Raw genomic sequence first — 27,976 nt, 5'->3', positions numbered from 1 at the left:
TTCACCCATTCAGCATTTACTGAGTGCCTACTGTGTGCCAGGCGTGGGCAAGGCTCTGGGAGCACATGTGTACATGACTATAACCCTAGCTTCTTTTGAGGCCCTGACAGAGGTTCCTTGATTCTTGCAACACCCTCTGGGAACCTTCGGGTGGCGGGGGTGGGGGGTGGGGTGGCTGGGGGGCTGGATGTGCCACATCCTTGTGGTCAGCAGGTGGGGTGAAGCTGTGGGTCAGGAGGGATCACTGCTCGGCTGGGGGAGAGCCTTGGGGGGAAGAGAACCGGAGTTGTGCTCTGAACGCGGGAATTCCCTGAAGGAAGCCGTGTGTCAAGGTGGGGACTGAGTGGAGGCGCAGGCTCCGGAGGGAACCCGGGAGAGGTAGGCGCAGGGAGAAGCGAAGGGGCGGCTGCCCAATCCCAGAGCGGAGGACAGAGCGGTGGAAGAGGGAGTGAGGGTCCCAGAGCCAGAAGCCAGGGCAGCCACCTGTCCCACTGTGAACACAGCCAGCGCAGACACAGGGACGCCCTGCACTCCGTCACACAAAAGGCCACCCACACAGTCATGCGCCCCCACACAAACACAAAGGTGCACTCAGACACAAACACCAGATGCCCTCAAGAACACTCAGGTCACGTGTGGTCACGCACTCCTCTCTGCTACTGGTTCCTTCCTGTGTCAAGTGTGGGAATACTGCAGAGGCTGGGTCACAGGGGGGCAAAGAGGGTCATCTACCACAAAACTGGGCCTGGTCTAAGGCTACTCTCCAACCGGAGGAAACCCCACGGGACCTGGACTTGCGAGGAGTGGGGCGGCACCCCTGAGGGCAGGTGGTGCTGGACACGGCCGGGCTGCCCCTCCAGGCTGAGCTCTGGTCCAGCCCTAGGTCTCGGGACCCCGTGCTCTGAGTGCCCCTTGGGCTCCTTGCCACCGCCCCACCGAGGAGGCAGTGGAGCAAGGCCACCGGGCAGGGGACGGGAGGGGACGGGAGAGGAGGGAGCAAGAACAACAGCAGAAGAATCTCGCCTGTACAGTACGGGCCTTTGAGTCGTTATTATTACAATATACTTTGACAAAAATAGAATCTCATTTCATATCAGTACAACAACAAAAACAACAACAACAAAACAGTTTCCTGGACTGTTACACCGCTAACGTTTCCAAAGGTTGCTATTTACAATTACAGTAGCCAAGAGGGACGGTGGGACAGGCCTGGAGGTGGTGGGACAGGAGGTAGCGAGACAATGAGGGTGCCAAGAGCAGGGGGTGAGGAGGGCGGGGGACCCAGGAGGGATCGGGAGGAGCCCTCTAGATGGAACCCATCTGTAGGGACCTCCCACCCCTTGGGCCATCCCAGTGTCCACTCCTTGGGAAGCGTGCAAGGCAGAGGAAGTCCCCTCCCCATACCTGCCCTCAGGCACCCCGGGGAAGCCTAGGGCCCCACTCTGCCCAGTCCTGGAGCCACCTCCCTAAAGGTCCTCTCCACACGTCTCCCTGCACACGGAGGCCAGCTGGACAGGGCTGGGTCAACGGAGGGATGGGGAGCTATTGCACTGTTTATCTTAGAGGAAAAAGCCGGGGGAGGGAAAGGGCCCCCCTTCGCCCTCTGCCCAGCCCTTCGGCCCTCCTCAGCCCCTCTCCTCATGGTTCGGTCTCTCTCTTCAAATGTGCTTCCAGAGAGGCCACCTCTACCCCGTCCCCGCCCAGGTTCCCAGGCAGTCTTCCCAGCCCAGAAGCTCGGCTGCCACCCACGACCTTGGGGTGCAGCACACAAGAGTCAAAAGGGTGTCGTGTATGTCGGTTATTTTGGGGCCAGGCTTGGGCCCCGTGTGCCCAGAGCCGTGTGGCAGCCAGCAGAGCGCCCCTGCCTCTCCTGCTGCCCCCCCACACACACCAGCAGCCCCCGGCCTCCAGCCTGCTGTGGGGTTTTGCTGTATGGTAGTTTTTTGGTTCTTTCCCTCTGTCTGGGGCATGGCACGGGGGGCTCCAAATGCAGGGCTCGGCACCTGTCCTTTCCCAAAGGCCTACTGGGCCCCCCTTCCTGCAGCATATGTGTACAACGTGCAAAGTGTCCCCCCCTTCCCGCAAAAAAAGAGAGCCCCCGCCAGTGAAAATGGCGGGGGAGAGAAAGAAGGGACGAGAGCATCCCTCTCTCCAAAGCCAGAATCCAAATTAAAAAAAATATAATAATAATAATAATAATAATATAATAATTATACACAAATGTAACCGTCAACAGGACACAGGAGCACAGAAAGGAAGTGGGGGTCGAGCGGGAGGAGCCCAGGACAGGGTGGGCGGTGAGATTGTCAACTCTTCATCGGGGAGGCTGAGGAGGGGAGAGGGAATCGTCACTTTAATGTCTGCGGAGAGAGGAGATGGAGAAGGGGTGTGAGGGTGGCCAGCTGCGGGTGCACCCCACGCCCCTCTCCCCGGGCCAGGAATGGGGCGGCGGCTGTGGGGGCGTAGAGCAGAGGTCTGATGCTGGGGGGCTGGGCTTCAGCGAGGAGGAGGGCTGTTGGTGCGCCCCAAAGGGCTGGTGGCGGCGCCGGCCACAAGGCCTCTCCAGTGGGAGAGCAAACAGTGGGGGCATGTGGGGCGTCCCCTGGCGGGCGGAGCAGGCAGTGCAGGAGGAGGGACGAGGCTACAGTACCCAGGTGTCGAGCCGCATCCTCTTCACGGCGGAGCCCTCGGCCTCAGGCTCAGGGGCCGGGCGCAGCAGGCCCAGCGTGGGCCCGAAGTCCCCCCGTCCGTCGTCCCGGTCCCCCGTCTCATAGGATCCCCCTGCTGGGCTGCTGAGACCGTCACCAGGCTCAGGGCGGGCGGCGGCCGGGAACACAGCTGGAGGGGGAGGCGCGGGGCTGCGCTCGCGGCTGGGGGACACGGGCTCGGACTTGATGCTGATGTGCGGGTGGGTGGTGACCGTGAGGGCAGCACCCACATGGGGCAAGGGGCTGCCCGGGCTGGAGGCAGGAAATGGGCATGGGGTGGGGGGGCCAGAAACAGAGGGGTAAGTGACAGGCAAGTGGGAAGACAGAGACAGAGAGCAGGAGAGAGAATGGGAGCGGGAGAAGAGGGAGAGAAAATGAAGGGGGGGAGATAAAACAGGCCACTTTAGTTCTCATCCTGTCACCTTCTGCAGCCTGGGGCTGGCTGGGGGACAGGGCCCAGAGGGAGTCTCCTGGGCCGGTACAAGGTACCCAACAGAGCTTCACGGGAGACCCACCGAGGGACAGGCGGGGACAGGCGGCCCTCCGCAGGACCCCCTCTCCCTCCCCTCACCCCCAGGCACCCACGGCAGGTCTCGCGGCAGGTCTCGCGAGGACTCACATGAGGTTGCCGAGAGACACGGGGACCAGGTGGGGCTGCTGCTGAGGTGGCTGCGGCGGCTGGGGCTGCTGCGGCTGGGGCTGCGGGGGCTGCGGCTGGGGCTGCGGGGGCTGCGGCTGCGGGGGCTGCGGGGGTTGCTGCGGCTGTTGCCAGGCGGTGACGTTGCCTAGCGACAGCCCCCCAGGCGAGCTGAAGGCCGGGAGGGAGGAGAGTTCTGCGCTGGTCAACTGGTAATCTGCAGGGGGAAGGCGGAGGGTCAGGACGGGAGCTGAGGGCCAGCGCCAAGGGTTCAGAGAGGCACTCAGGGAAAGGCAGTCATAATAACAGGAGGTGCTTTAAAAAAACATAGGCTGAAAAGACGGGTGGTTTGGGCTGGGGATGTGGCTCAAGCGGTAGCGCGCTCGCCTGGCATGCGTGCGGCCCGGGTTCGATCCTCAGCACCACATACAAACAAAGATGTTGTGTCCGCCAGATACTAAAAAATAAATATTAAAATTCTCTCTCTCACTCTCTCTTTAAAAAAAAAAAGACGGGTGGTTTTAAAAATAGTGTTGAAAATTTTTTTTAAAGAAAAATTCTGTGTAGGTATCACTTCTGTGATGACAATGATAAAAAGGAAAAGCCAAGGAGAACAAAGGTGAGCAGGGAAGGTCCAACTGTGTCTGTCGTTACCTGTCTGACTCTCCAGCTGCCTTTCTGAGGCAGTGGGGACCCACAGGGAACCCTAGGCACATGAGGCCCAGCAAGCAAATGTGCCACCATGCCCACTTCTGCACAGCCCCAGGAGTCTGCAGTCTGTAGAGACCTTCACCAACAGCAGGGGCCTGGGCCCGCACTGCACCACAGACGCGGAAGGTGCACCTTGGCTCCCAGTCCTCGCACTCGGGTGCAGGGCCTCGGACACAGGGTCAGGCCAAGGCTGCACCTGGGGGCACTGGTTTTCTGAAACATCTAGCTTGATCAGTGAAGACACTATGATGTTTGCACTGCCACAGAACAAACACAACCATGAAGTGCCCCGCAATGTTTCCCGTTGCATCCTGTTCGGACAGTTTAGAAAATGTCTTCCCTGAGGACCATAAAGATGCCAAACTGTGACGGGGGAGGGCAGGCTGGGGGTCGGAGGCGGGGCATGTCCCCCAGTCAACCCGAACTACAGCCCTCTGCTGGGAGTCCTAGGCCATCTGCTCCGGCCACATTGATACAGAGAAGATGGTGTCACCTCTGCAACACTGCTAGGAGGCCAATCTTCCTGGCTATCTCCACTTATAGGCCCTGAGAACTTGGGCAGATGACGTCCTGTCTGCCTATGAACGGGAGGCAGTAATCAACCCAGAATAAGCACACAGCATCTGCTGTGAGGACCAGAGAGGTTTTTTTTTTTTTTTTGGGGGGGGGGTGGGAGGAGGGGATTCAGGATCGAACCCTGGGGCACTGAACCACTGAGCCATATCCCCAGCCCTTTCTATATTTTTATTTAGAGACAGGGTCTTGCTAAATTGCTTAGGGCCTCATTAAATTCCTGAGGCTGGCTTTGAACTTGCAATCTTTCCGCCTCGGCCTCCAGAGCGCTGAGATCCCAGGCGAGCGGCACCATGCCCTGCGGGACCAGAGGGTGGCCACTCAGGAGGCACACAGGAGTGTCTCGGCACCTGGTGGGTATTCCAAAGATCACCTACTATTACTTTACAAATGAGGCAACTGTAGCCTGAGACCCGAGGTACTGGCCCAGTGGCAGAGTTCAGGCAAGACCCCAGGACTTTCTGTGATCTCTGAACCTCATCCAGAGGTGGTCCATGCTTGTCCCTAACACTGGCCACAGTTTTGAGATGCCTGTATTTAGAAAGCAAACAAAGGCAAAAATGGGCTCCGGGACTGACTGGATTTTTCTAGCCCTTGGTTCACGAACCCTTGCCGGAAGTCCCTCAGTGAGAAAATGATAAGAGACCCAACTCAGTGCTGCCCTACCTCACAGACTCCGGCCCTGTCTACTGGGAGGCTCAGCTCCCAGCCACCAGGCAGTGCTTGGCCCGCTCAAAGAGCCACCACAGTCAGACCTCTGCAGCCAGCGTCAACAAGGGACCAGGCCCACCTCTTGCCCCAGACACCACCAAGATCACCCCCAGCGCAACCTGAACCAGAGCCAGGATTGTAAACAGTGCCAAGGGAGCAGCATGTGCTCCCTGGGTCCTTGTTTACACGCCTAGGGTCTCCTGGGTACACCTGACCCTCAGCCGAGCTGGCTTAGCCGCTCTGCACCAAGAGGCCGAGGAAGGCTGCCTTCGGAGAGGAGGTGGGAACCCAGCGCACGTTCCTGAGAGCCAAGGGCAAGTCCGGGGTGGAACCTGCCTTTCCCACCGTGACCAACAACAGTTCCCAAGACTGGCCTGCTAAACGCCTGTCCCAGGTCTCGACAACCAACTGCCCTCTTGCTTCACAAGACTGTGGGAACGGTGACCACAGGCAACCACTGCGGCGGGATTCCTAACAATGGCCTGGGCTTCCCTCTGCCACCTGCTCCCCGCCGCTCTGCCTTCAAGGAGCCAGCTCTGCTTGGTGGCCTCAGTCCCAGTGCACCAGGAGCGAGCCTCCCCACCCATGCTCCCAGAGATGAGACTGGCCTAAAGGTGACACCTCAAAGCTGTGGGAGTGGGCATGTGCGAAGCTGCGTGGGCAAAGGACAGGGCTGACAGACACCTGGAGTGAACTCCCATCCCTTCACGCTAGAGACCGAGCCAAGGGGCTATACCACCGAGTCCTCCCGGAACAGGGTCAGGTTAAGTTGCCCAGTCTGGCCGTGAACCTGTGATCCTCCTGCCTCAGCCTTCTTAGTTGCTGGGGTTATAGGCATGTGCCACCACAACTGGCCAGTATTCTACATTTTTATTTGCTAAATCCAGCCGTCATGGGCATGGTGGTGCACACCTATAATCCCAGCAACTCAAGAGGCTGAGTCAGGAGGATGGTGAGTTCAAAGCCAGCCTCAGCAACTTAGTGAGGCCCTAAGCAACTCAGTGAGACTCTAATAAAATACAAAAAAGGGCTGGGGTGTGGCTCAGTGGTTCAGTGCTCCTGGGTTCAGATCTCTGTACCAAATCAATCAAGCAACCATAATTAAACGAGGAATCCCCCAAATCAACAGCTTTCCTCAGACTGTGGCTTCCCTGGCTTATTTATTTATTTATTTTTGGTACTGGATGAACCCAGGGTGCTTTACCACTAAGCTACACCCCTGGCTCTTTTAATTTATTTCTTTAATATTTTATTTTTAGTTGTAGTTGGACACCACACCTTTATTATTATTTTTTTATTTTTATGTGGTGTTTGAGGATCGAACCCAGGGCCTTGCACGTGCTAGACGAGTGCTCTACTGCTGAGTCACAACCGCAGGCCCTTTTTAATTTATTTTCTAATCTTGAGATCTTCTTGTCTCAGCCTCTCGAGTGACTGGAATTACAGGCATGTGCCACAACCCCTGGTTCCCAGCATAGCTATGTTCCTTCTCTGGTCACTCGTCTGTTCCAAGGCCAAGTGCACACACGTAACGTGGACACTCACCTGTGTTGTAGGCGGTGGGCATGGAAGAGAAGGGGAGGCCCTGGCTGAGCAAACTTGGTGTTGCCACGGAGACCACTGGGGTGGTGAGCGAGTGGGTAGACTGGGAGACCCCGAGGCGCTGGGCATTGTTCTGCAGGAGAAAATGTCTGTCAGGAGGTGCCAGACGGGTGGGCTGCCTTAGGAGGCCAAGATCAAGGTGGGGCCTCAGCATGGAGGACCCAGAGGTACCCCAACACGAGTTGGTGCAATCACAGAGACACTGAGACCCCTGGAGAAAAACATGCACAACTGGCTTCACTCTCACCCACACATGCAAAGAGGAAGAGGATGCCCCAACACTGGCCCTGTGGCCGCGACCCCAACACCGGCACAGGCTCCTAGGGCAGAGTGACAGGAATAGTGAGACAAAAGCCATCGCACTACAGCACCGGCCCTGGGGAGGCGCGTCGGCATCTGGGAGGGGACGCGCGGCCTGGTGTGGCGTGTGCCTGCGTGTACCACACACGTGTGGGGCTGTCTGCCGTCTGCCGCTGAGTCACTTGTTTATTCCAACTCCACACTGGGGCCGGAACTGCCGCTGTGCTGGCCGCCAGAGCCTGCCTGCCTTTTCCAGTCTCTGGCCTCCCGTCAGGGAGCTGGGAGGAGGAGCCCCTGTCCCACTCCTGGCCATGGGCGAGCATGCAAGTGTGTAAGAGAGTGGCCGTGCATGTCTGTGTCCAGCCCACTAGGCTTCAGCTTCCCCTAGAAAACCGATGTCACTGTCCACTGGCATCCCCCACAGGGTCCCTGTCCTGGGTTCCAAGAATGCTGTGTGGACCACGCAGAGTAGAGGGCTAGGGGGATCCTAGGGCCTAACCAGGCTTCGGGGTTGAGGCCTCTGGGGCCTGAGGGTGGCCTCACTCCACTGTGTAGAGACACGCGTGTGTACGTGTCGTCTGATGCAGCACCACACCTGCATACACACACACAGGTCCACCCACATGCACGACTGCCCCTCACCCCACCCCGTTCGCCTCAGTTGCCAGGTGTGCACTAAGCACGGCAAAAACCACACCCACACCACACACTGAACACCCAGGGAAAGGACAAGACACGGGCGCTCCATGCTGGGACCCAGAGGAGTGGGCTGACCCAGAATTCAAAGCACCACAAAAGTCTCATGGCCTCACTTACCAGATCTAAATGGTCCTCAGTCTGGGAGCAGAAATAAAACCAAAGGGACGGTTCAGTCTCTGGTCTCTCCCCTCCCCCACACCACCCACCCACCTCCCTGCCTAACAGCAGGCACTGGCCAGCCCTGGAGGACAGAGCTCTGTCCCAGCCTCCACCAGCTCGGACACCCCTCACCATCTACTCGGCAACCTCCTGCTACACATGAGACCCTTTCCCCATCACAGAACCTTCTCTCCCAGCCCCCGTCCTTTCTACTGCCTATTTACCCTGGCACCTCTATGCTCCAACCTCTTAAATAATCCTCAGGGAAGACAGAGCTCATAAAAAGCCATGCATACATGATCTCTCTTGGGAAGTCCTACCTCCTGGCCAACCTTTATCTCTCCTGCTTCAGCTCCGCTCTCTCCCTCCTCCCAGCCTCCCACTTCCAGCCCAAGGCCCAGACACCCACTTACCAAGTGATGCATTAACCCCTTTCCTCCCTGGGAAGTGATGACCCGCAGGTCAGGCTTGCGGCTGGGGGCTCCAAGCTGGGCGCTATGGGTGGGCGGCGGTGGAGACTTGGCAGGGATGACCTTGTTTAGGCTATTGCCATTGGCCACAGGGAGGAGGCCAGGGGAAGCCCGAGCACTGACATAGCCGTTCCCTGGAGGAGTGAGGAGGTGAGGGTGAAGGGCAGGCAGGCCGGCCCCGTGGTCCTCTCTTCCCCGCGCCAGGACCCCTTCCGCCAGGACCCCCCCAGCCATGCCAAGCTGCCTGCGTCCCCACCACTTTCCCAGAACAAGAAGAGGACATCTTGCTCCTCAATCACTGGGTTCCCTTCCTGCCTCCAGGCCACATGTGACAGGGCTGGGGTGGGGGCACCAAGGACACGCCGGGAAAGCGACCACTGCTACTGCCCTGCGACAGCAGAGACCCCACAGCTCAGCCTCTCCCTGCGGCTCTCTCCTGTCATCTCCAAAGGCTCCCCAACCTGCCCCCACAGGACCCACGGGGCTGGGGGACAGGTGGCGACGCGGGATCCAGGCCTCTGCGGAGCCTGGTCACCAGGGCTAACCACCAACCATTTGGGCTGCTCTCTGCTGTGTGCTGGGGACTCTGAGACTTGGACTGGTAAAGGATAAGCTGCCCATGCCTTGGGGGAAACAGGCCATTCACGGGCGGTGACGGTGTTGCTGGCCCTGAGGGACTGATGGCATAGCACCACCACAGTTAGAGTGGTAACTACCCTTCACGTTTGCTCCCCTCCACAACGGGCATGCTATCTCATTTAATCCTCACGCTAACCCTGAAAGATAGGTGGTCCTGAGCACGGGAGAGAGGGCTGTGTCTAATGGCTTGTGGGGCCACAAAGTTGGCGGGAGGCCAAGCAGGGTTTTCACCTGCTTCCCACACAATGGACCCCAGGGCCAGTGGGTACAGCTCTCCCCTCAAAGTCTGTGGGAACTTCTCTGGTCCTCTCCTTGGACAGGGAGGGGTACTGACCCAGCTTCCTGACCCCATACGTGATTATTGCCAGGAGGGAGCCGACGCCAAGCTCAGGGACTCTGGGGTTCAGGGATGTACCAGTGACTGCAGGCAGAAATGCCACCTTGCTCTGTCCCCTAAGAGCATGCTGTTGCCCTCAAAGTGTACTGCTGCCTCCGTCCCAATTCCCGGATCACTCTGAGAATGGCAGGAATGTCAGGGTGACGTCAATGGTGACATTAGAAGTCACAGTCACCCAGCTGGACAAAGACACAAGACAGGAGGGCCTATGGGCTGCTGGGGGTGGGACAGCCTTTCCTCTGTGGCTACAAGTACATCTAACATGTGGACCCTGTGTGACCGGGCACACGCGTGTGCAAGTCTCTGCCTGCTGCTCCTCCAAGCACGGCCAGGCCACCCCGTCCTCAGGTCCCAATCAGACCCCTCTAGTCAACAGGAAAGACCTGGATTTTCTGCTCCAACTAGAAACGCTGGTTCTCACAGCCTGCCCGCACTCCCTGGCTCTGCGTCTGCTGGCCGTCCACCCCACTGCCGCAGACACCAAAATCCAGCAGCAGAAACATCCTCCCGCTCTCGTCCCCTTCAGGGACTCCACCATCCTGTGATGCTCCTCCCCTAATCTAGGTCCCTCCTGGCCACTGAGCAAGCATCAGGCCTCCCGGTGCCAAGCAGGGCAGTGGTACTCACCCACGGGGCTGGGGCAGGCTCCATTAGCAGTGCTGAGGTCTCCCCCGAGCATGGCCCCTGGGGAATGAAGCAGAACCAGGGTGAGCTGGCAGCACTCCCCCGGCAGGGGGGTCCGGGGACTGACCAAAGGGGGCTGTTGAGGAGTGCTGGACCCTGGGCCCGTCCCTCAGGGGCCACACAAACACCGGGATGCTGTGGTAGGTACAGGGCAGGCCCACTTTTGAAACTGGGATCCCAGAGTCCCCTGTGCAGCTCATTCGCACCTCCTCCTGCCCCCACCCGTCTGCTCACCCGCACTGGCCGGCCGCTGAGGCAGGCCTGGAGACACGCTGTTCCTCTGTAGTGCTGGCTGCTGGGGGGACAAGAGCCGCGGGTCTGTGAGGGACGACGTCACCAGGGAAGGGGTGACCAGGGAGCCGCTGGGGTTGCTGAACTGCAGTGAGCTCTGATTGGACACGGGCACCGTGACAGGCATGGCAAAGTTGGGGGCCGGGACAGCTGACTAGACAGAAAAAGGAGGGGCAGGGTCAGACCAGGTCAGCACCTTTCCCCAGACCCACTCCGCCTGGGAGGACAGGCAAGGGTCTCCTGAGCTCTTGGGTCAGAGTCTCCAGTTCTCTGCCCCCGGCCGTCCTGAGGTCCTGCCTGCCACTCCTACTAAGGCAGATGGTGGTGGGAGTGCTCTGAGATCCAGCTCTGGCCCAGAGAATGAAACTACGGTTCTGTTCCCTGCAGATGGACCAGGGACACCCCTAGTGGAGGCAGGTTAGTCCTCAGCCAGGCAGATCACACGGGAGGAGGTTAGCCGCCCTGGGTACAGACCCAGGTTCACACACGCAGCCCTTCCAGGCCTGGGCCACGGTCCCAACCTGCTTCTCCTGCAGTCACTCACCACCCAGCCTGCTGCAGAGGGGTCTACCCTCTCAGCGCCTGCCCCTTTAGCACTTCTGCTGCCCTAAACACTGCTGAGTGCCTTGGGTGGGGGCTGCGGAGCAGCCCCAGGGTGTTCATCCCAAGACGACTGGACAACAAGCCCCCTGCACTGTCCTTTCCCTCAAGGACCTCGTGTCATCTACATGTTTCTTGCTGGCAAGGGGGACGCTCCATGCCTCTCTGGCTCATGCTCCATCTGAGATGAGTCGCAGCACAGGTCACGGGGTTATCCTGACCAAGGTCGCAGGGTCCTCAGTGGTCACCGCTATCCCCAGCATGGCTCAGAGCAGAACACCCAGAGGCAGCCGAGGGCCGCGCGAAGCCACACCATGCACCACAGGGAGGCCCTCCATGCGACTACTCACGGCCAGTCTATAACTCTGCATCATTCTATCAAACTCCTCGTCTATCTTTTTATACTTCTCCTCCGTCTGGGGGGTCAGGGCAAACACCTCGTCCACCTCAGGGCTTTCACACTCCCTGTGCTTCTTGTGCAGCGCCTGGGGGGAAGGGGCCGGAGGGGGGGCCGACAGAGAGAGAGTGAGTGCAGCTCACCCCGTAGCGCCGGAAGAGCCCGTCCAGCTCCTCGCTGGCGCGCCGGTACTTGTCCTCCAGCAGGGGGCTCTGTTCCAGCGAGTCCTCCCCGTCGGGCTCTGGGCTGTCGCAGCCGTTGAAGCCCTTCTTCCTCAGGGTCTGTAACCGCACCACTAGGTCAGCGGGTGAGGGTCCTCCGGGCCTCCCTAGGAGCCTTCAGGCCCCCCAAGATCCCTGCTCACCCAGCCTCCTTCCTCAGGGTGCCCAGCGCCACCCAGGCCCCCGCCTCCCCGTGCCTCCACCCCATGGCATCCCTCCACCCCGTGCCCCCAGGCCCATGTGAAGACCTACAGCAGGGGGCGGCTGCAGAGCACAGGGACCACGTGGGAGCGCCTGACCCGGGGAGTGCGTGTGGCCAGCACTGTGCTTCCAGAGCCCCACGTGGGCAGACTCAGGGGAGATGGCTGAGGGGCTAGTGGCCTGGGTCAGCCCTGTCTGGTGAGGCCTGGCCAGAGGGCACTGAGAGCTTCCTAGGGGAAGGTGAAGTCAGGGGACCCTGCCCATCCCAACCCAGGCTCTGCTCAGAAGAGAGGAGAGAGAATTTAGGTAGGGACAGAGAGGGAGAAAGCGAGACTCAGGAGAGCCAAGAGGGGACAGCAGGCCCAGGAACTGGATCACCACAGCGACCTGAGCAAAGAGGAAGCACTTGCCGTGACCCAAGGCTGCCCTCTACGTGCTCAAAATGCCTTTGTGGACACTTGCCTTGTTTCTAAAGTGAATGTAAAGTTCATGTTCTAGTCTGAAATCTGTCTTCTCTAATGTAAAAAAAGAGAATTCCCCCCAATCTCTGAATCTGAAGGAATTTGAGGCCTACAGCTTCCTGGGCGCCCTCCTCTTCAGCCCAAGTCTGCACCCCACGGTGCATACCCAGTGTGAGACCCGGAGCTGGGCTGCTTCGTGCCGTCCACACAGCACCCTCCAAAGCAGGCTCTGGCCCCATTTTGTGGAGGGGGACACCATGGTTCAGGGAGGCCAAGCCACCTGCCTGAGGCCACATGGCCAAGAAAGGGCAAAGCTGAGTTTGAAAGCTTGTGTCCTCCAACAGTTCACAAGGTCAGCTCTCTTTGAAACAGAAAAAGAACCACAGGGGCCCACTAAGGGACAGTGACAGAGAAGGAAAGAAACAAAGGGGAGACAAAAATTAATAAATGAGTAAGGGAGTCAGATGCAGGAACCGACCACAAGATGGAGAAAAGGGACAGGGACAGAAAGAGAGCACAAGAGAAGGCAGCAGACAGAAGTCCTGTCGTGCTGGCCGCAGGAAGGGACTCCTGGGAGCGCGGTGGGCAGCACACCTGACAGCCCGGGCCCAGGCGCTGGCCATCCACCTGGACTGCCCCTCCTCCTTCCCGGGGCCGGGTTTGTGTGACAGGATGTGGGTTAACGCGTGTGTGCAGACTGAGGGGCTCTGGGGCGGCACCGCGCGTGTGCGCGAGGACACAGGCTGCGGGCGGTGCCCGCCACAGGCCCACCTCGATGATGTCGGCGTTGGTGCGGCTCTCGTGCGGCTCGTTGTACTCGGTGTACTTGAGCAGCACCTTGTCCATGTCGGTGCTGGCGTACTGGAACAGCTTGTTGGAGTGGTTGAAGATGATGAGGGCGATCTCACAGTCGCACAGGACGCTCAGCTCGTACGCCTTCTTCATCAGCCCGAACTTCCGCTTGGTGAACGTCACCTGGAGGAGAGCAGCTGGTGTCCAGGGCTGGCTCAGTCCAGGAACCCCTGCCTATGAGCTGGACACAGCCACTGCCCTCAGAGCTCCCATTTTCAGGAAGACACAGGAGTTCCTAGTCTGAGGAAGACAGTTACCTGGCCAGCATGTGGCCAAGATGGAGTCGCAGCCTCGGTACCACAGGGGAGAGGGTTAGACGGCCAGGCCTCTACCCCTCTGTGCTAGGGACTAGGGAGAGGTCACAAGGAAAAGCAGAGGGCTCCTAGGATAAGAGGAGGGAAAGGATTCATTCTGGGGTTTGGAAGTGTCCAGGTGTGGCCTGAAGCCTGCATATGGCGCCCGGGTGGGGACACAGGTCCATCTGGTTAAAGCAGAGCCTGCCCTCCTGGGGCACAAGGTTCCCGCAGCTGTAGGGAGGTGGGGGCTGCTCTTCTCCTGACTCAGCCCACCCCTCTGTCCGAGCTCTTCCTCTCCCAGAAGCCCCCCATCAAAGATCGGGGAGGACGTGGAGCGGGGGCCAGCTCCCGGTCCTCGCCTACTCTGGGGCTCCAGGACTTCCTCACCTGCCGGTTCCGCTCATCAGTGATTCGCTGAATCTGAATCTTTTTCCTCCCCATCTTCTCTGGAGGTCCTCAGTGCTAGGGAGGGAGAGGCTGCTGGGTGGCGGGTCTCGGCACCCCTCACACTGTGCTCATGAACGTCTGGAACCAGCTCAGTTCATGGTCTGCAGGACACCTTCTGCACGGCCTCCTGGGAGGAGAGTCACAAGAGCACTGTCAGGCCCCAACGCTCAGCCATGCGCTCCTTGAGGACATGAGCCAGGCTTACAGCACCCCTGCAAGAGGCTGGCATCGTCTCCTCCCCGTCCTCAAAATGAGGCCATGCTGGCTACCTGTGGCAATGGTCTGCCAGACCAGGCACAGGCTGGGACTCACACCGGGCCCAGGACTCTGGTCCAGGCTCTTCTGCATGGTCATGTTGCTCTCGGTCAGGCAGAGGACATGGAGCGTGTAGCTGCTCAGGGTCTGGATCTTAGAGAACACCAGTATCTCCCTCTGCTTTCCAGAGCCTGCCTTGCTCCCCAGTGACCCCCTGGCCCAGAAGAGCAGTTCACCTTCTGGAGTCTTGAGAGGGGACACTTGCCAAGGCCAGCAAGCATGGTGTGCCTCATGCCAGGATGGGATGTCTCTGGTACCCCTGGTTCAAGAACATACTAGAACAGGTCTACAGCAGTGTTCCTACACCAGCTCATGGAACCCCAAGTCCTGGGGTCCCACCACCACCTGCCTTCAGCCAGAACGCCCCCACGACAGTCTGACTTATTCAGCAGACCTGCGCCTAAAACCTTTGTTTGGAGAAAGGGTTTTGCTGCTTAAACCCACCAACCACTACTCCTCATAAGAGATCAGCAGAAAAAGAAATTTAAAAAGAATTTGTTTGGCCAGGCGCAGTGGCCCACGCCTGTAATCCCAGCAGCTCAGGAGGCTGAGGCAGGAGGATGGCGAGTTCAAAGCCAGCCTCAGCAACCGCAAGGCACGAAGCAACTCAGTGAGACCCCGTCTCTCAATCAAATAAAAAACAGGGCTGGGGATGTGGCTCAGTGGTTGAGTGCCCCTGAGTTCAATCCCTGGTACCCCCCCAAAATCTGTTTTTTGGCAGTGCTGGGGGTGAAACCCAGGCTTTAGGCCTCCTAGGCAAGTGTTCTTGCCCCCGGCCAAGACCCCAGTGAATCTTTTCTATGAAGGGTCAAACATCTCGGCTTTGCAGGCCACACGATGTGTCTAGAACAACTCCCACTCCGCCTGCCGCGTAAGCACCTGAGGGAACGCTGAAGCAGGTGGGGGTGAGCAACAAAACTGCACGAGAGAAGGGGAGACCCGAGTTCCGCAGGCCCTGGTCTCTGCTGTGCGCCGCCCACAGCCCTGAGTGGCCCAGCAGACACCGGCCCCGGCGCCCCACTCCTCACTAACTCCCACTGCCGGGACTCCAGCCCCAGGACTCCGGCGCCCCTGCTTCTCGACGGGACCCGGTGAATCTGTGCTTTCTAGGCCGTGGTGGAGTGGGCTTCAGGGAAGGGGAGGGCAGCAAGGCCCAGGGTTCCTGGCCCAGCCTGGCGAGGGCAGGACGTTCCCAGTCCTCCTGCACCCACCTTCCTTCTCTCCTGCCCTCCGGTCTCCCTCTGACCACCCTGTGTTCATGAGCAGGCGCTGGCTGAGATGTAACCTCTGGCAGACTATGGCCAGTTCTGTCCCCTCCTCCACAGTGGGAGAACCCTCTTTGTTCTCATGATCCTCCAAAAAGCCACTCATGCAGTATCTCTAGCACTCACCACGATGTCAATGTTACACTCTGTGCTTCTGATTCATGCCTGGCTTCCCTGAGACTGAAGCTTCCTGAGGGCAGGAACTACATCTGTCCTTTTCATTACTCTAGACCCTGTAAGGAGCTCAGGAAACACCTACAAAAAGACAAGACTGTCTCATCGTCATGGCCCTTTGAGAAGTCCTTCTTGCAGTCTAACCTCCATTAGTCCTGCTGCAAGTCGAGCTCCTCTCACTCTGTGCAGCTAGAACTTGTCCCTCTCCTGACTGCCCTTGAAGCTCGTTTGTTTGGACACCACTCACCCTCCAAATACCCCCCTGCCACCTCAGTCCTCCGCTCTCCCCACCCTTGGGTTGGCTGGTGCAGCGGGTGAGACTCTAAAGTCTTCTAAGGAGCAGCCCTGAGCACATGGAGATGGAGAGGATGGGGTTGCTCAGGCAACTGTTGCCTGGCAACCAGCTCCCTGGCTGATCTCCTACACCCCCCCACCCCCGCCTCATGCTGGGGGAGCTGGGATGAGAGAGGGATCAGGACTGAAAAGGCAGAGAAGCCACAGAGACCCAAGGAGCATCCTCTGACAGAGGGAAGTCAGGGTTCAACAAGACTAGGCCCCATCTAGCCCACTCCCTCCAAGGCAGCTCAGAGCACTTTTTATAATTCCACACATTCCACGGCCCTTTCCCCACTGCTGCTCCCCCTCTGTGCCAACACTGCCAGAGGAGAAGATGTCCCTGCCTTGGGCAGTCCTTCCTCCTATCTAACCACAAGGCCTCCTACAAAGCAGGCTCAGTCTGTACTAACCTGATTCCCCTTCACTGCAGGTTCTCTGAAAGCCCTAGGGCAAGAACATAAACTCAACCATGACTTTCAAAGAGGGTGGCTGGGGCCTACATGAGCTCAAAGGACCCTAAACTGACCCCAGCCAAGGTGTGGAGGCCTAGCCTGCCCAAGCTTCCCTCCTACCCCATTAGGAAGATTTTAATGAACACCTGGACCTCCTTAATTAGCCCTCTGCCTAATTACCTAACCAACTGCCAGCAGCCAGAGGCCCGGGCATCTGTCCCCCAGATGTGAGCTCTCCTCCCGGCCTGGGCTGGCCCACTCCTCTTCCCCTCCAGGAAGCCATGGCCCCTGGCTGCCCTGCTCTCACCCTTTCTCCTTCACTCTGAGCAGCCCTGGCCTTGGGAGGCCAGGTCGGGCAGGTGGCCTTCCTGCTGAGGCCCAGGGCCTGCTCCATTCTGACCTCAGGCCACAGCTGTGACTCCTTTGGCTGGCCCATCCTTGTCAGAGAAGTGCCCCTTCAAGGCTCTGGCTGCCTGATTCTGACTCACCAACTCAATGGGCAGGGCAGGGCAGGGCAGGGCAGGGCTGGCAGGGTGGACCTCCTGGGTGGGGTGGCCCTTCCTGATGGAGATGGAGGAGGAACACAGGGGACAGGGCTGTGGGGCTGGCCCCGGATCTGGGAGGGAAGGACAGCTACAGAGGGGCCCTGCACACAGAGAGGAGGTGGTGAGGCAGGAGCCCAACAACGGACAAGGCGGGCAGTTGAAGGGACCCGAGAGCAGCGGGGACCCCACAGACAGCAGCCATTTTCCCAAGCTGGGCTAAAGACCCAATAGGAACTGTGGTTATGTTTATATGCAAATGAGGGACACTGCAAGGTACAGTGCCTGGTCTGGAGGGGACATGGAGAAGCAGCAGGCCCTGCCTCCCAGTGACACCTCTTGGTACCTGAGCAATATTCAAACCATCCTCGGGTTTCGGAATGATGCTATCTCGGTTCCTGTGTGAGGTGGCCGGGCCAGCCGGGGAGGGGAGCGGTCAGGGCAGCCCCCCTCAGAGCTGCAGCTGCGCAGGGCTGAGCAGGGCTGTCCTTAGGGAGGGCCCGAGGGCTCCTTTCCCACGGCCACCTTCCTCCTTCCTGGCTGTCAGGGGAGTGCCTCCCTCTCTTCTCCCTGGACCGGTCCATCCCGGCTGGCCCTCTGTCCCGGGGGCTCAGAGGACCTGGGGGTGCAGGCCCAGTGCAGCACACGCCAGAGAGGCTGGGCAGCGCCCCTTCACAGAGCCCCGGGCCTCAACCTGCGCTCATTAGGCGGCCTGTCCCTCCCTCGCAGGCTGCTTGAGGCTGGGAACCGAGCTGGAGGGGCAGGCAGGAGGCGGGAGACAGCTGTCACCCCTCCGCCCGCCTCTTCCCTGTGGCTGGGCTGCAGGGCATGAAATAAGCAGCAGGGCTGGGGGAGGGGTGACAACCCCATCCACCTGTCACCCCCCAGTCAGGCGGCCTCCAGCAGCCTGCTCACTAACGAGGGAGGAGCGTGGGTGAGGCGGGGGTGCAGAGGGGACAGACGCACAGACACAGGAAAGGAGCCTGAGCAGCAGCAGCAGCAGGCCCGGAGGCAGAGTGGGCCGCGGTGGAGGGCTGGCCAGGGCCGGCCAGGGAGCAGGGGTGGGCGCAGAGCTCCGGAGTGGGAGGAGTCAGGCCAAGCACTGCCACCGCTCAGACTCTGGTCCCTGGGCACCAGGCAGCGGGCACCCTCCCTGCCCTCTGAGAACTTGCAGTCCCGCCAAGAGGTAGACCAGGGCGGGGCGGGGCGCCTGGGCAAGGGAAAGCAGAGGCCAGGGGCCCTGGGGCCCTGGCTGAGGCCCAGACTCAGCCCTGGGAAGGACTATCTGCGCTCTGCCCATCTCCCAAGGGCAGAAGGGTCCTGAGGAGGCAGAGGGAGCACCCAGGACCAGCTGTCCAACTCCAGCCCCCAGGGAGCGAGCCCAGGCTCAAGCCCTGGAAGCCATTCCCGCTGGGCCTCAGGCGGCCTCCCCTGAGCCTGCGCTCCCTGGGTGCCGGCGCAGGGTGGGCCTGACTCCCCCGCCCAGGCCAGAGGCTGGGGCATCTTCCCGTGGTGCACTAGGAAGGGGGGCATGCACTAGGAAGGGGGGCACCGTCCCTGGGAAGCCTGAGGGAGGCAGAGCCCGAGGTCCCACTGCCCCACCCCCCGCACCCCATACAGCCCGATTCTCACGCCCCCGCACAGCCTGCCCCCCACCCCGCTCCCGGCCCTCCCTCCCCTCCTTCTCTCCCCCCCTCCGAGGGCTGCTCTCCCCCCAGTTTTTCTAGGATCGCAGCCCAGGGCAGGCCCCAGCCCCACCCATAAACTTGGGTCAGACAGGCTTCTACCCAAAGACCTGGTTCCCACCATCTTCCCTTCCCTCAGGGACTCCTCCCCCGCCCAGCAGCCTCAGGGCTGGGCAGGGGCTATTTTTAGCCTGGGCACTGAGCTAATTTTAACTCACCGGCTGGGGACCTGGGGGCGGGCTGAAAAAGGGCCGTCCAAGAAAGCTGGGCCTGGGGCAGGGGAGTCTCGGGTCCCAGGCACCTGCGCCTTGGCGCTAGGGACAGGAACTGACCTGAGGAGCGCAGGGTGGGGAGCGAGGGCAGCCCTCCCGCAGCTTCCGCTGGACAACTCTCCACGCTCCACCCCAGGCTTCCCACCCTCTCCTCCCCGGAAAATCTCCCGGGATGGGGTCATCCTGTTCTCTGCCCAGGAGATGCCTCTCCACTGAGGGTCTGTCTCCTGAGCCTCCTCCACTGCTTCCCCACCCCAGCTTGTCCTTCCTGTAGTCTAGCTCTCATCCTTCCTGTGCTGCAGGGGGCTGTGCGGCTCCCTATGGAGGCAGCAGCTCCAGCACCTCCCATCCTAGCTCTGACCTCCCCTGGGGACCTCTGGGCTGGTTCCCATCTACTCCTCCCCCCACCCCCACCCCAGAAAGTTCCTAGAGAACCCCAGACTGACCTCAGGAAGTATTTGGGGGCAACAGGAGATGGAGTCCTGAGGTGGGGTGAACAGTCCAGGGAAACGTGGGGACTCTGGGCTGGGCTTTTAGTCCCTGCTCTGGCGCCAACTCACCCTGTGACCTTGAGCCAGTGAATGGGCTGCACCCTACTGACCAGGAGCCTGGGCAGGTAGAGTTCCAGGCCAGACATACTGTCCCTGTGCTCTTTGGAGAGGCCCAAGAGGACTGTGTGCATTTACAGAGGAACAGCCCAAGAGGTGACACAGGTCCTCCAGCTGCGGGGGGGGGGGGGGGGGGGCAATCTGGAGGCCGGGAAGACGTGTTCTAAAGGGGAGCCCCTCCACCAGCTGCAAAGCACCACAAAGGCTCACAGTGGGCCAAGGCAAGTACCAGGTGGGACACGCAGGCCACCACAGTCCCCTCACACATCTGGACCACCAATCAGACCCAGAGCTTAGGGCCTCCCAGGGTCACTGTCGTGGTCTGGCCCAAGGTCACTGTCAAACACTGGTGGGGCTGGTTCTGAAACTCGAGGTGCTCCTTGGGCCCCACCCAGCAGGCCTCGGCCTGACTCACTGGCGCTCATTTGCATGGGATTTGCATAGTGCCTCTGACCTCATTCCTTCAGATCCCACTTCCCACCCCACCCAGACCCCAAGGCACCCGGAGACCCCAGCCCAGTGTCCCAGGCCCTGAAGCCCCTGGTTCCATCTCCTCCCCCCCCCCCCCCCCCCGCCAAAGCACTGCTGAATGTAAACACCCCCGGCAACAGTGGACAGCTTTGGTCCAGCTGGGTCCCCTCCGTCCAGGTCCAGGCAGGGATGGGGTGAGGTCAGGAGGAAGGGGGATCTGCCGAGGCTCCCAGGATGAGGTCCAGCGGCTGCCCACTGCCCTGCTGCCCGGGGCCCCAGTCCCCTTGGGGCCATGGCTGGGCATGAGTGGCAAGGCAGGGAGCTGTCCTCTACTCCTGTCTCCATGCCCATTTCTAGGACCCACTCCAGAGTGCGGAATGAAGGATGTGGCCGGGGACAGAAAAACAGACACAGACTACAAAGGGGACCTCTGAGGGCTCAGTCCCTAGATTCAAAGTAGTCTTGGGGCTCAAAACTGCTTGTCAGAAGGTACCCAATCCAGCATGGGCAGCTGGTGACATTTGGGAGGGCAAGGAGGCCCCAGCATTGAACTCCTACCAATGAGAGTTGGCAGACAACCAGTCCCCTACCTACCTTGAAGTCCAACCTCCATCTGTCCAGTTACAGTATCTACACTTCTAGCCTTACTCTCAGAAACAAGGAAGCCCAGCAGAGGTCTCCTAGCCTGGGAAGTCCTTCCTGCTATCTAACCACCATCCTTCCCACAGTAGCCAACCCTTCCACTGCAACCCAAGCCCATTTCAGTCATCTAAGCAAGAGTGGTGGACAGGGGCCCCTGGCCATCAGAAGCCTCAGTTGAGGAGAGGTGGGGGCGGTTGGGACGGTTAGTGTGTCACCTTCCACCTCCCCACCCTACTTCCCCCTGGGGTCTTAAGAGACAGAAGTGAAAGTAGCAGCTGGGGCTTTGGGGCGGGTCAGCTTGAGAGCCGTTGGGATGAGCATAAGGCCACCAGTGCTGGGTTTGGGCTGCCTACCACTGAAGCGGGTAGACTGCTAGTTGGACAAGGGGAGGAACTGCCCATGAAAATGAGAGCAGGGAGTAATGATGATCCCTGGCCAAAGGAATAAGTGGAGAGAAGCAGGCAGCAGTTCCAGAAAGCCACTGTCAGGACGGCGCTCGGTCCCCTCTCTTCTCATCCACAGGACAGAGGCGGGGCTGCTCTGCTGAGGCACAGGAGAGCCGGGCCCTGGCCACGGGCCCTCAATCTGGACACCACGGGTGCTGGGGGAAAGGGAGGCGGAGGGTCAGAATGTGACACCCACACCTCAGACAAGGGACAGGGGACCGGGACCGAAAGAGGCCAATCCAATCAGGGAGAGCAAATCCTCCTAGAGACATCATGACCTCGAGAAGCCACCAAGGATTTAAAGGGGCCGCCTGGGGCAGTGGCTGGGTCTCCTCCTCACTGGAGGACAGTCCTTGAAGCCCCTGGCAGGGAGGGAGGGTGGCCGCCAGGCAGCTCCTACAGGATTAGCTCGCTGCTCTCAGGAAAGTGTCAAGTGAGGCTGAGATGCTCAGCCAGACGGAGGGGCCTCGCAGGCAAGGGGTGGGGAGCAGGACCTGCGCAAGGCTAGGCAGACCCATGTCCCCAGACCTGGCGTCTCACCCTTTCACAAGGACACTGTGCAAAGTCCCATGGAACTTCTACAGTAAGGACCTCTGCCTACCACGCTCTCCCTGCCATTTCTACCATCTGGAGCTAGCCTTGCTCTGAGGGGGAAGTCCTGCCTGTTGTCTACTCTCAATCTCTCTGCTAGGCTTTACAACTAGGGCCCCACCCCCGGGAACAGGTGAAGGGTTCCTCTCTCCCCTGCCCTCAGCTCCCCACCCTCGGCTGACAGGTGGGAGAGACAAGAGGGAGCAGCTGGGCCAGGAGGCCTGTCCCCACCCAGCCAGCCTGGGCCCCGGGCCTGCCACACAAGGGGTCGAGTGGAGGAGTCAGCACAGATCAGGGTTGTGGGCAGGAGGGGGCGCAGAGGTCAGGGAGAAGGGTGCAGGAGAGGGCTGAAGCACAGCCTTGCCGTGGGCCCAGGCCTGGCCCTCCCCTGGCCCAACACGACAGCGCACCTGCCCTACAGGGAGGGCTGGAAGCCCAAGGTCACCCCAGCCCCTGCTCCATCTCCTTGCCTCCTATCGCTGGATCCAAACACCGCTTCTCCTCCACCTCACCCAGCCTCCAGTGGGCCCGTCTCCCCTCAGGCCTGGGGACCCAGGTCCTGGCTCTGTCCTCATGGGCCTCCCCCAGGCACTTGCTGGCAAGGAGACCACGGGGAACAGCACCGTCAGCCGGGAGCAGGGGCAGGGGTGGCTTCTGAGCCATGGAGGCAGCTGGTGGGAAGGCAGACCCCTGGGCTCCCAAGCCTAGCCCTGGGCCTGCACGTCCCCCCAAAGCCTCCCGGCCCCTTCCAGGACACCAGACGCTGGCAGACAAGTCCTGGGTCAGGCGGTGCCACTTGCTGAGCAGCCCTGCACGTTTTCTCACGGAACCCCTCTCCTTCCCACGGGGGACAAACAGCATCACCTCCTTTAACAGACATGAAGATCAACTTGGAGATGGGCAGGGACTCGCCCAGGGGCATCAGGGACAAGGGGAACAGGAGGGCTGCCTGCAGGCACAGTGTGCCCCTCATACACAGGACTGAGGGGAGGGACCGCTCTCCATGGGAGCTCCTGGCCGGGCTCTGCCCTGGGACAGGCCTAGCTCCTAGGGGGTCCAGGCCTCCCACTCTAGCCCCCCTCCCCCACCTCACGCAGAAGCCCAAGGGGACACTCATGGACACTCAGGATGGGGCCGCGTGTCATCTGCTCCTGACCCCTTGCTCTGGGGGCTTTCGTCCAGACACCCAAACCCACAGGCAGCCCCTCCTCGGGGTCCAGGGTGTCGGGACTCTTAGAGGATGGACTTAGGCCCCTTCCCACAGACTCCCGGCCTTCTTCCCACAGCCCCTCCCGCAGGACAGGAGCCTTCCTTCAACCTCAGTCAGAGCCCCCAGCCCCAGGGACAGCATTGTCACTTAGATCTCTGAGGCTCAGTTTTCCAGATTCTAAAAAAAATAGTGTGGGGACAAACAGTCTCCAGACATTCCCATGAGTTCTGGTTTTGGTGAAGGACACATCCTAGAAGACTGGGTGAGTGGGGCATGGCTGGGGGCAGCTCCCCGAAAGGGCGAGTAAAAGCCCCTGACCTGGCGTCCCCGTCTGCGATGGCCAGCTCAGGGAGTGGCCAGAGCGTACAGCCAGAGGCACCTCGCCAAGGCCAGGGCCTGCTGGGAGGGCAAGTTTAAATGAGTAAATATGGTCCCGCCTGGGTGTGGCCAGCCACAGGGAGCCCTGGACAGGTCCCTCCCCTCCTGGCCCACAGCAGGAGGGCGGTCAGACAGCAGCACCAGGTCCAGACAGCCATCAGGGCCTGTGCAGAGTCAAGGGAGCACTCCCCGGCCTCCACGCGGCCAGCAGCGGTCTGCAACATGGCTGGGCTCCCTGGAGGGCAGGCGGCGGCCTCCACCTGGGGAAAGGCCAGACATGGAAGGCCTCGGGGTCACTCAGGCCGGGGTCTGCCCCCAGTGCCTGAGAGCGCCCAAGAACCTGATGCCTCCGAATGGCTTCCCTCTTTAGGGTGGGTGAGTAGGGAGGGCGACAGAGACCTGTGACTGACACCAAGGCACCCAGATGTCCCATCACCAAAAGGCAAAACTCCAGTGCACCTGGAAAGCTGAGGCCCCCAGAGGGTGACTTACCCAAGGACACACGGCCAGTGTGGGGGGCGGAGACCAGTGCGCCAGGGCCAAGGAGAGGGCCAGGTGGGGGAGGGACGGAAGCCAGCCAGGACGCCTGGACTCACAGCCGGCTCTTTACTGTGCAGACGGGGCTCTCGCCTGCCCATCTGTGGTCTAACCTCAATCCCTCCTGCTCTCTCGCTCTGCCCTCAGTCCTCTGGCCTCTGGTCCCTCACCCTGGCCCCGCTCGCTCTCCAATCCTTTAATCATCTTTGCCACTCGCCACCCCCTCCCCCGCAGCCACAGCTGCTCTGCGGGTGTCTACACCTTCACCACGTGTGCCACCAAGCGCTGTGGCCCCCCATGGCGCAGGGCCTGGGTCCTTAGCCAGGCTAAGTCCTGGGGCCCGTGTGACCTGGTGGCCCCCACACAAGTTTCAGCCCAACCCCCTCCACACCACACCAAACCGGCACCAGACTCTCCCAGCCCTGCTGAGGGAGGGGTCCAAGCCTACCCTCCTGCAGCTGCAGGACAGACTCCTCTCAACACTTTCTGTCCTAGGCAGCGGAGAGAAGAGAAAATAAATACTCCAGGAGCCAAACAGCACCAACCCACTGGGCCAAAGGTCAAGGCCTTTTAGCAGAGCCACAGGAGGAGAAAATGCTTTGTGATCCCCTCCGTTCCCAGGCCAAAGTAAAAGCTACCATCTCTTCCCAACCTAGCTGCATTGGGAAGTTCTCCCTGGAGTCTGAGCTTGGTCCTGCCTGCTGTAGTTGTAGACAGAAAGGGCAATGTGAACACAACACATCCAGACACCCAACTTCTAGAATGGAGCTCCTAGGACCTAACACCACCCTCTCCCCCATGAGTTAAGTCACCAAACTGGGACAGAAGGACAGAAGGTTGGCCAGACTCCGGCCCCATGACTAGCTCATAAAAGCCACCAGCGATTACAGTGATGCTAAGGCTGTGTTGCCCGCCATGAGCCACGACAGCCTCCTTCCCTCTTCCCTGTACAGGGAGGTGACTGCCTCAAGCCAGCTGGCCACGGACAGCCATGGACCTGGGGGGTGGGAGGACCTGCCACCACAGTGCCACAGGCCCACGCCAACCCTGATGATGGGTTCGCCTGGGTCCTCATCCCACTTACAGAGCCTGGGCAGACGCAGGAGCGCCGCGTCCACGGGGAAGACCTGCGCCGGCCACCCACTGGCTCCTTACTTCAGGAAGGCCACCTGTCTGCATGGAAGGGCAGACAAGCAGGGCTGGCTCAGACACAACCAGGGAAACGCAGGTCGCACCCACCTGTCCCCATACCCCTCCCCCACTGAGGCCCACAGGTGGTCGGCAAAGTGACCACAGGGCCCCCACCAGGCTGGGGTAAGCGCTCAGACTCTGGACCCGATGCTGGCCAGGGAGGATGAAAGGCCCAGCTGGCCAGGAAGAGAAGGTGGACAGCACGGGCAGAGATCCAGGTGTCTGAGGGCAGGAGGACCAGGGACACCCGTGGCAGAGGCACCTTTCCAGGGCAAGATCAGAAGAGGGTGCGAAGGGCACTAATCCCAAAGCCTCCCCTCCCAGTCCCGGGGGGCCGAGGGCACCCCCTCAGACTCCTTGCGGCTGCTCCTCCAGCCCCCAACCTGAGGTGTCCCCCCACCTTCTCCTCCCCATCCTACCTCCCAGGAAAGACCCAGGGAAGATTAAAAAAAAAAAAAAAAAAAAGCCCTGCTGGAGAGAGATTATATAACAGCAGCCAGAAAGACGATCACATCTCGGCCTATGAGAGCCAGGAGCTCCGAGGGGCAGAGCCGGGCAGCGGAGGCCTCCAGCCCAGGGCCACCAGCCCCAGAGTGGGGTGGACAGCAGGCAGCACCTGCCACCCTCCTAGACCTCCACCACTGTTTTAGATGCTGGTTTACAGCAGACACAAGTTTCAGCCCAACCCCCCACATAAGGGTTAAGATGCTTTCTGACTGGGTCCTGGGGACCACCACCTCCAAGAGCATGGCTGCTGTGTCTTCCTTCCCAGTCTCTATTTACTTTGAAGCTGAGCCTGAAAGAGTGGAGGGACTAAAGCTCTGACACAGATTTGCTGTGTGATCTCAGGTAAAAAGCTCAACCTCTCAGGTTGCTACAATAGAGCAAGTAAAACTCCTCCTTTCCCCAGAAGAATCCCCTTACAAGTGTACGCACACACGCATCCATACACACACATGCAGACATGTACAGTGTTTGCTGGAGGGACAAGGGAGTCACAACAAAGAAAATATGACCACTGAGACCCAAATGCCATGCTGGGGCAAGCCAGGAAAAAGCTATACCCAAGCTCCAATGTCCCTGAATTGCTCCATATAAAAAGGTCCTTAGCCCCTCCCACACTGATCCCACCCCACCCCCATCTCCTGCCCACCACCAGGAAACCACAGGAAGGAAATTCACTCCCAGGCAAGCTGTGGGATCTGGGACAGCCAGGCTAAGTCCTGGGGCCCGTGTGACCTGGTGGCCACAAGCAGGTGGACATCTGTGAACACTGACATGTGCCTCTTCAATGCCTTCCTTAGCTACTAAGACCTCCCCCTTGGGGGCTTGGAGGAGAGTGGGGGGTGGTCACCTTCCTAATTCCAATAGGCCCAATCTCATGCTGGCTCAGGCTCCCCTACTATCTCCAGGCCAGAGCAGCCCAAGGTCACCGCCCCAGACGGCAAACTTCCCACACTCCAGGCTGGCCCCTGAATTGCAGGGAGACCCACCAAGACGATGGGAGGAGGGGTGACTAAGATCCACCCCCAAAGAAACTAGCCTCTGAGGAAAACTCAAATGGGGGGACGCAGAGAAGGGGGACACAGGATGCGCCCACTGTACCCTCCCCCAACCCCCAACAGCACGCGGTAGGGGAGGCACAGAGCCTCCCACTTCGAAGGACAAGTTTGGGGTAACCAAGTCAGCGGCTCCAAGTGTGCCCAGACCCCGGACTCCTCCTTTCTTGAGGAGACCTGTAAGGGCTGCTAAGAGGTCAGCGGGAACCATTAGGGGGACAGACGCCTTCCCTGGACCCCTGTTAAACTCGGGCTGACGGGAAGGGGGCTCGCACCGCGGTGGGAAAGTGAGCGCATCCCGCTGCCCTCAGCGCTCCCTCCCGAGCCCCCACTCCCTGGGCAGACCCCAGTCCCCGCAGCTCGGCCTGCCATAGGTGGAGGGGAACTGGAGGACTCTGGCCCAGACGTGGACCAGCTGCAAACTTCTGGCCAGGGGCTTCTCCAGCTGGGGCAGCGGACAAGCCAGGTCAGGGGGCTCGGAGAGGAGCTAGGAGGTCCCAAAGAGGGAGCTGCGTGCCCACCTCCGGGGCCACTCGGCGTCCCGACTCCACCGGCCCGGGCACGCGGGCCCCGGGACACACTCACGCCCCAACCCACCCCGGTGTCATCTGAACAACATCCCCGCCCCCCCCCTTCCCAAACAGCTGCGGCTCCCGCCCCCGCCCTCCCGCGGCCCTCCCGGGCCCCTCGGCACCATTCGGGCCAGGAGGAGGGAACAGGCGGCGCGAGGAGGAGAGAGAGGGAGGGAGGGGGGCCGGCTGTTAAAATGTCAGTCGCTCCCGGCTGTCACCGGAGACCCCTCGGAGGAAGGCGCCCCTTGGCCGGCCGCTGGGAGGCCGGCGCGACCCCAACCCGCCCGCGCCCCCGACACCCCAGGGAATGACAGCCCACCCCGCGGGGCCCGCAGCCGACTCCCTAACACAAACAGCCCCGGGCCCCCGCCAGCGCCACGCGACGACGCGGCGCTCTCCCGCGCGCGCCCGGCAGCCCCGGGGCTACCCCAGCCCACCCTCGGGGGACGGGCCAGACCACCCTCCGCCCGGGCCGGGACCGGGTGGGGGAGGGGGCCTCTTAAAGTGGCAGGCGCATTATTTTTCTCTACTCACCAGCCCCTGAGGGAAACGGGGTGTCACGGCAGGGAAGGGGTAACCCTCGCCCCTGGTCCGGGGGATCTTCAACACCGGGAAGCCGCAGCTCCGGGCGGGAGGAATAATAAATGAGGCCGGCGTCCGCGCGGGCCCTGGGC

At 60.6% G+C, this 27,976-nt stretch overlaps 1 protein-coding gene across 6 annotated transcripts; it reads right to left on the bottom strand.

Moving 5' to 3' along the window:
• Positions 1–1,026: 1,026 nt before the first annotated feature.
• On the bottom strand, positions 1,027–27,976 carry Mef2d (myocyte enhancer factor 2D). Of its 6 annotated transcripts, XM_046421535.2 has the most exons (13): positions 27,837–27,972; positions 15,763–15,891; positions 13,997–14,183; positions 13,233–13,436; positions 11,722–11,859; positions 10,525–10,735; positions 10,234–10,290; positions 8,514–8,704; positions 8,059–8,079; positions 6,886–7,015; positions 3,328–3,562; positions 2,651–2,960; positions 1,027–2,360 (listed from the first exon to the last, which is right to left on the bottom strand). In XM_046421535.2, the coding sequence occupies exons 3-13, from the start codon at positions 14,048–14,050 to the stop codon at positions 2,349–2,351; spliced, it is 1,563 nt and encodes a 520-aa protein (XP_046277491.1). In that variant the 5' UTR covers positions 14,051–14,183; positions 15,763–15,891; positions 27,837–27,972; the 3' UTR covers positions 1,027–2,348. The 6 variants fall into 6 exon arrangements, with proteins under 6 accessions (XP_046277491.1, XP_046277489.1, XP_058427876.1 ...); XM_046421533.2 differs by lacking the exon at positions 15,763–15,891 and having other exon boundaries at positions 27,837–27,976; XM_058571893.1 differs by lacking the exons at positions 11,722–11,859; positions 15,763–15,891 and adding an exon at positions 11,532–11,666 and having other exon boundaries at positions 27,837–27,976.

This window comes from Marmota monax, unplaced genomic scaffold, assembly GCF_021218885.2.
Source record: "Marmota monax isolate L192 unplaced genomic scaffold, Marmota_monax_Labrador192_F-V1.1 WCK01_AAM20220418_F8-fsc00108, whole genome shotgun sequence".
Classification (NCBI taxonomy): Eukaryota; Metazoa; Chordata; class Mammalia; order Rodentia; family Sciuridae; genus Marmota; species Marmota monax.
The sequence above is the reverse complement of the archived record's forward strand: the minus strand, read 5'-3'. Positions and strand labels throughout refer to the sequence as shown.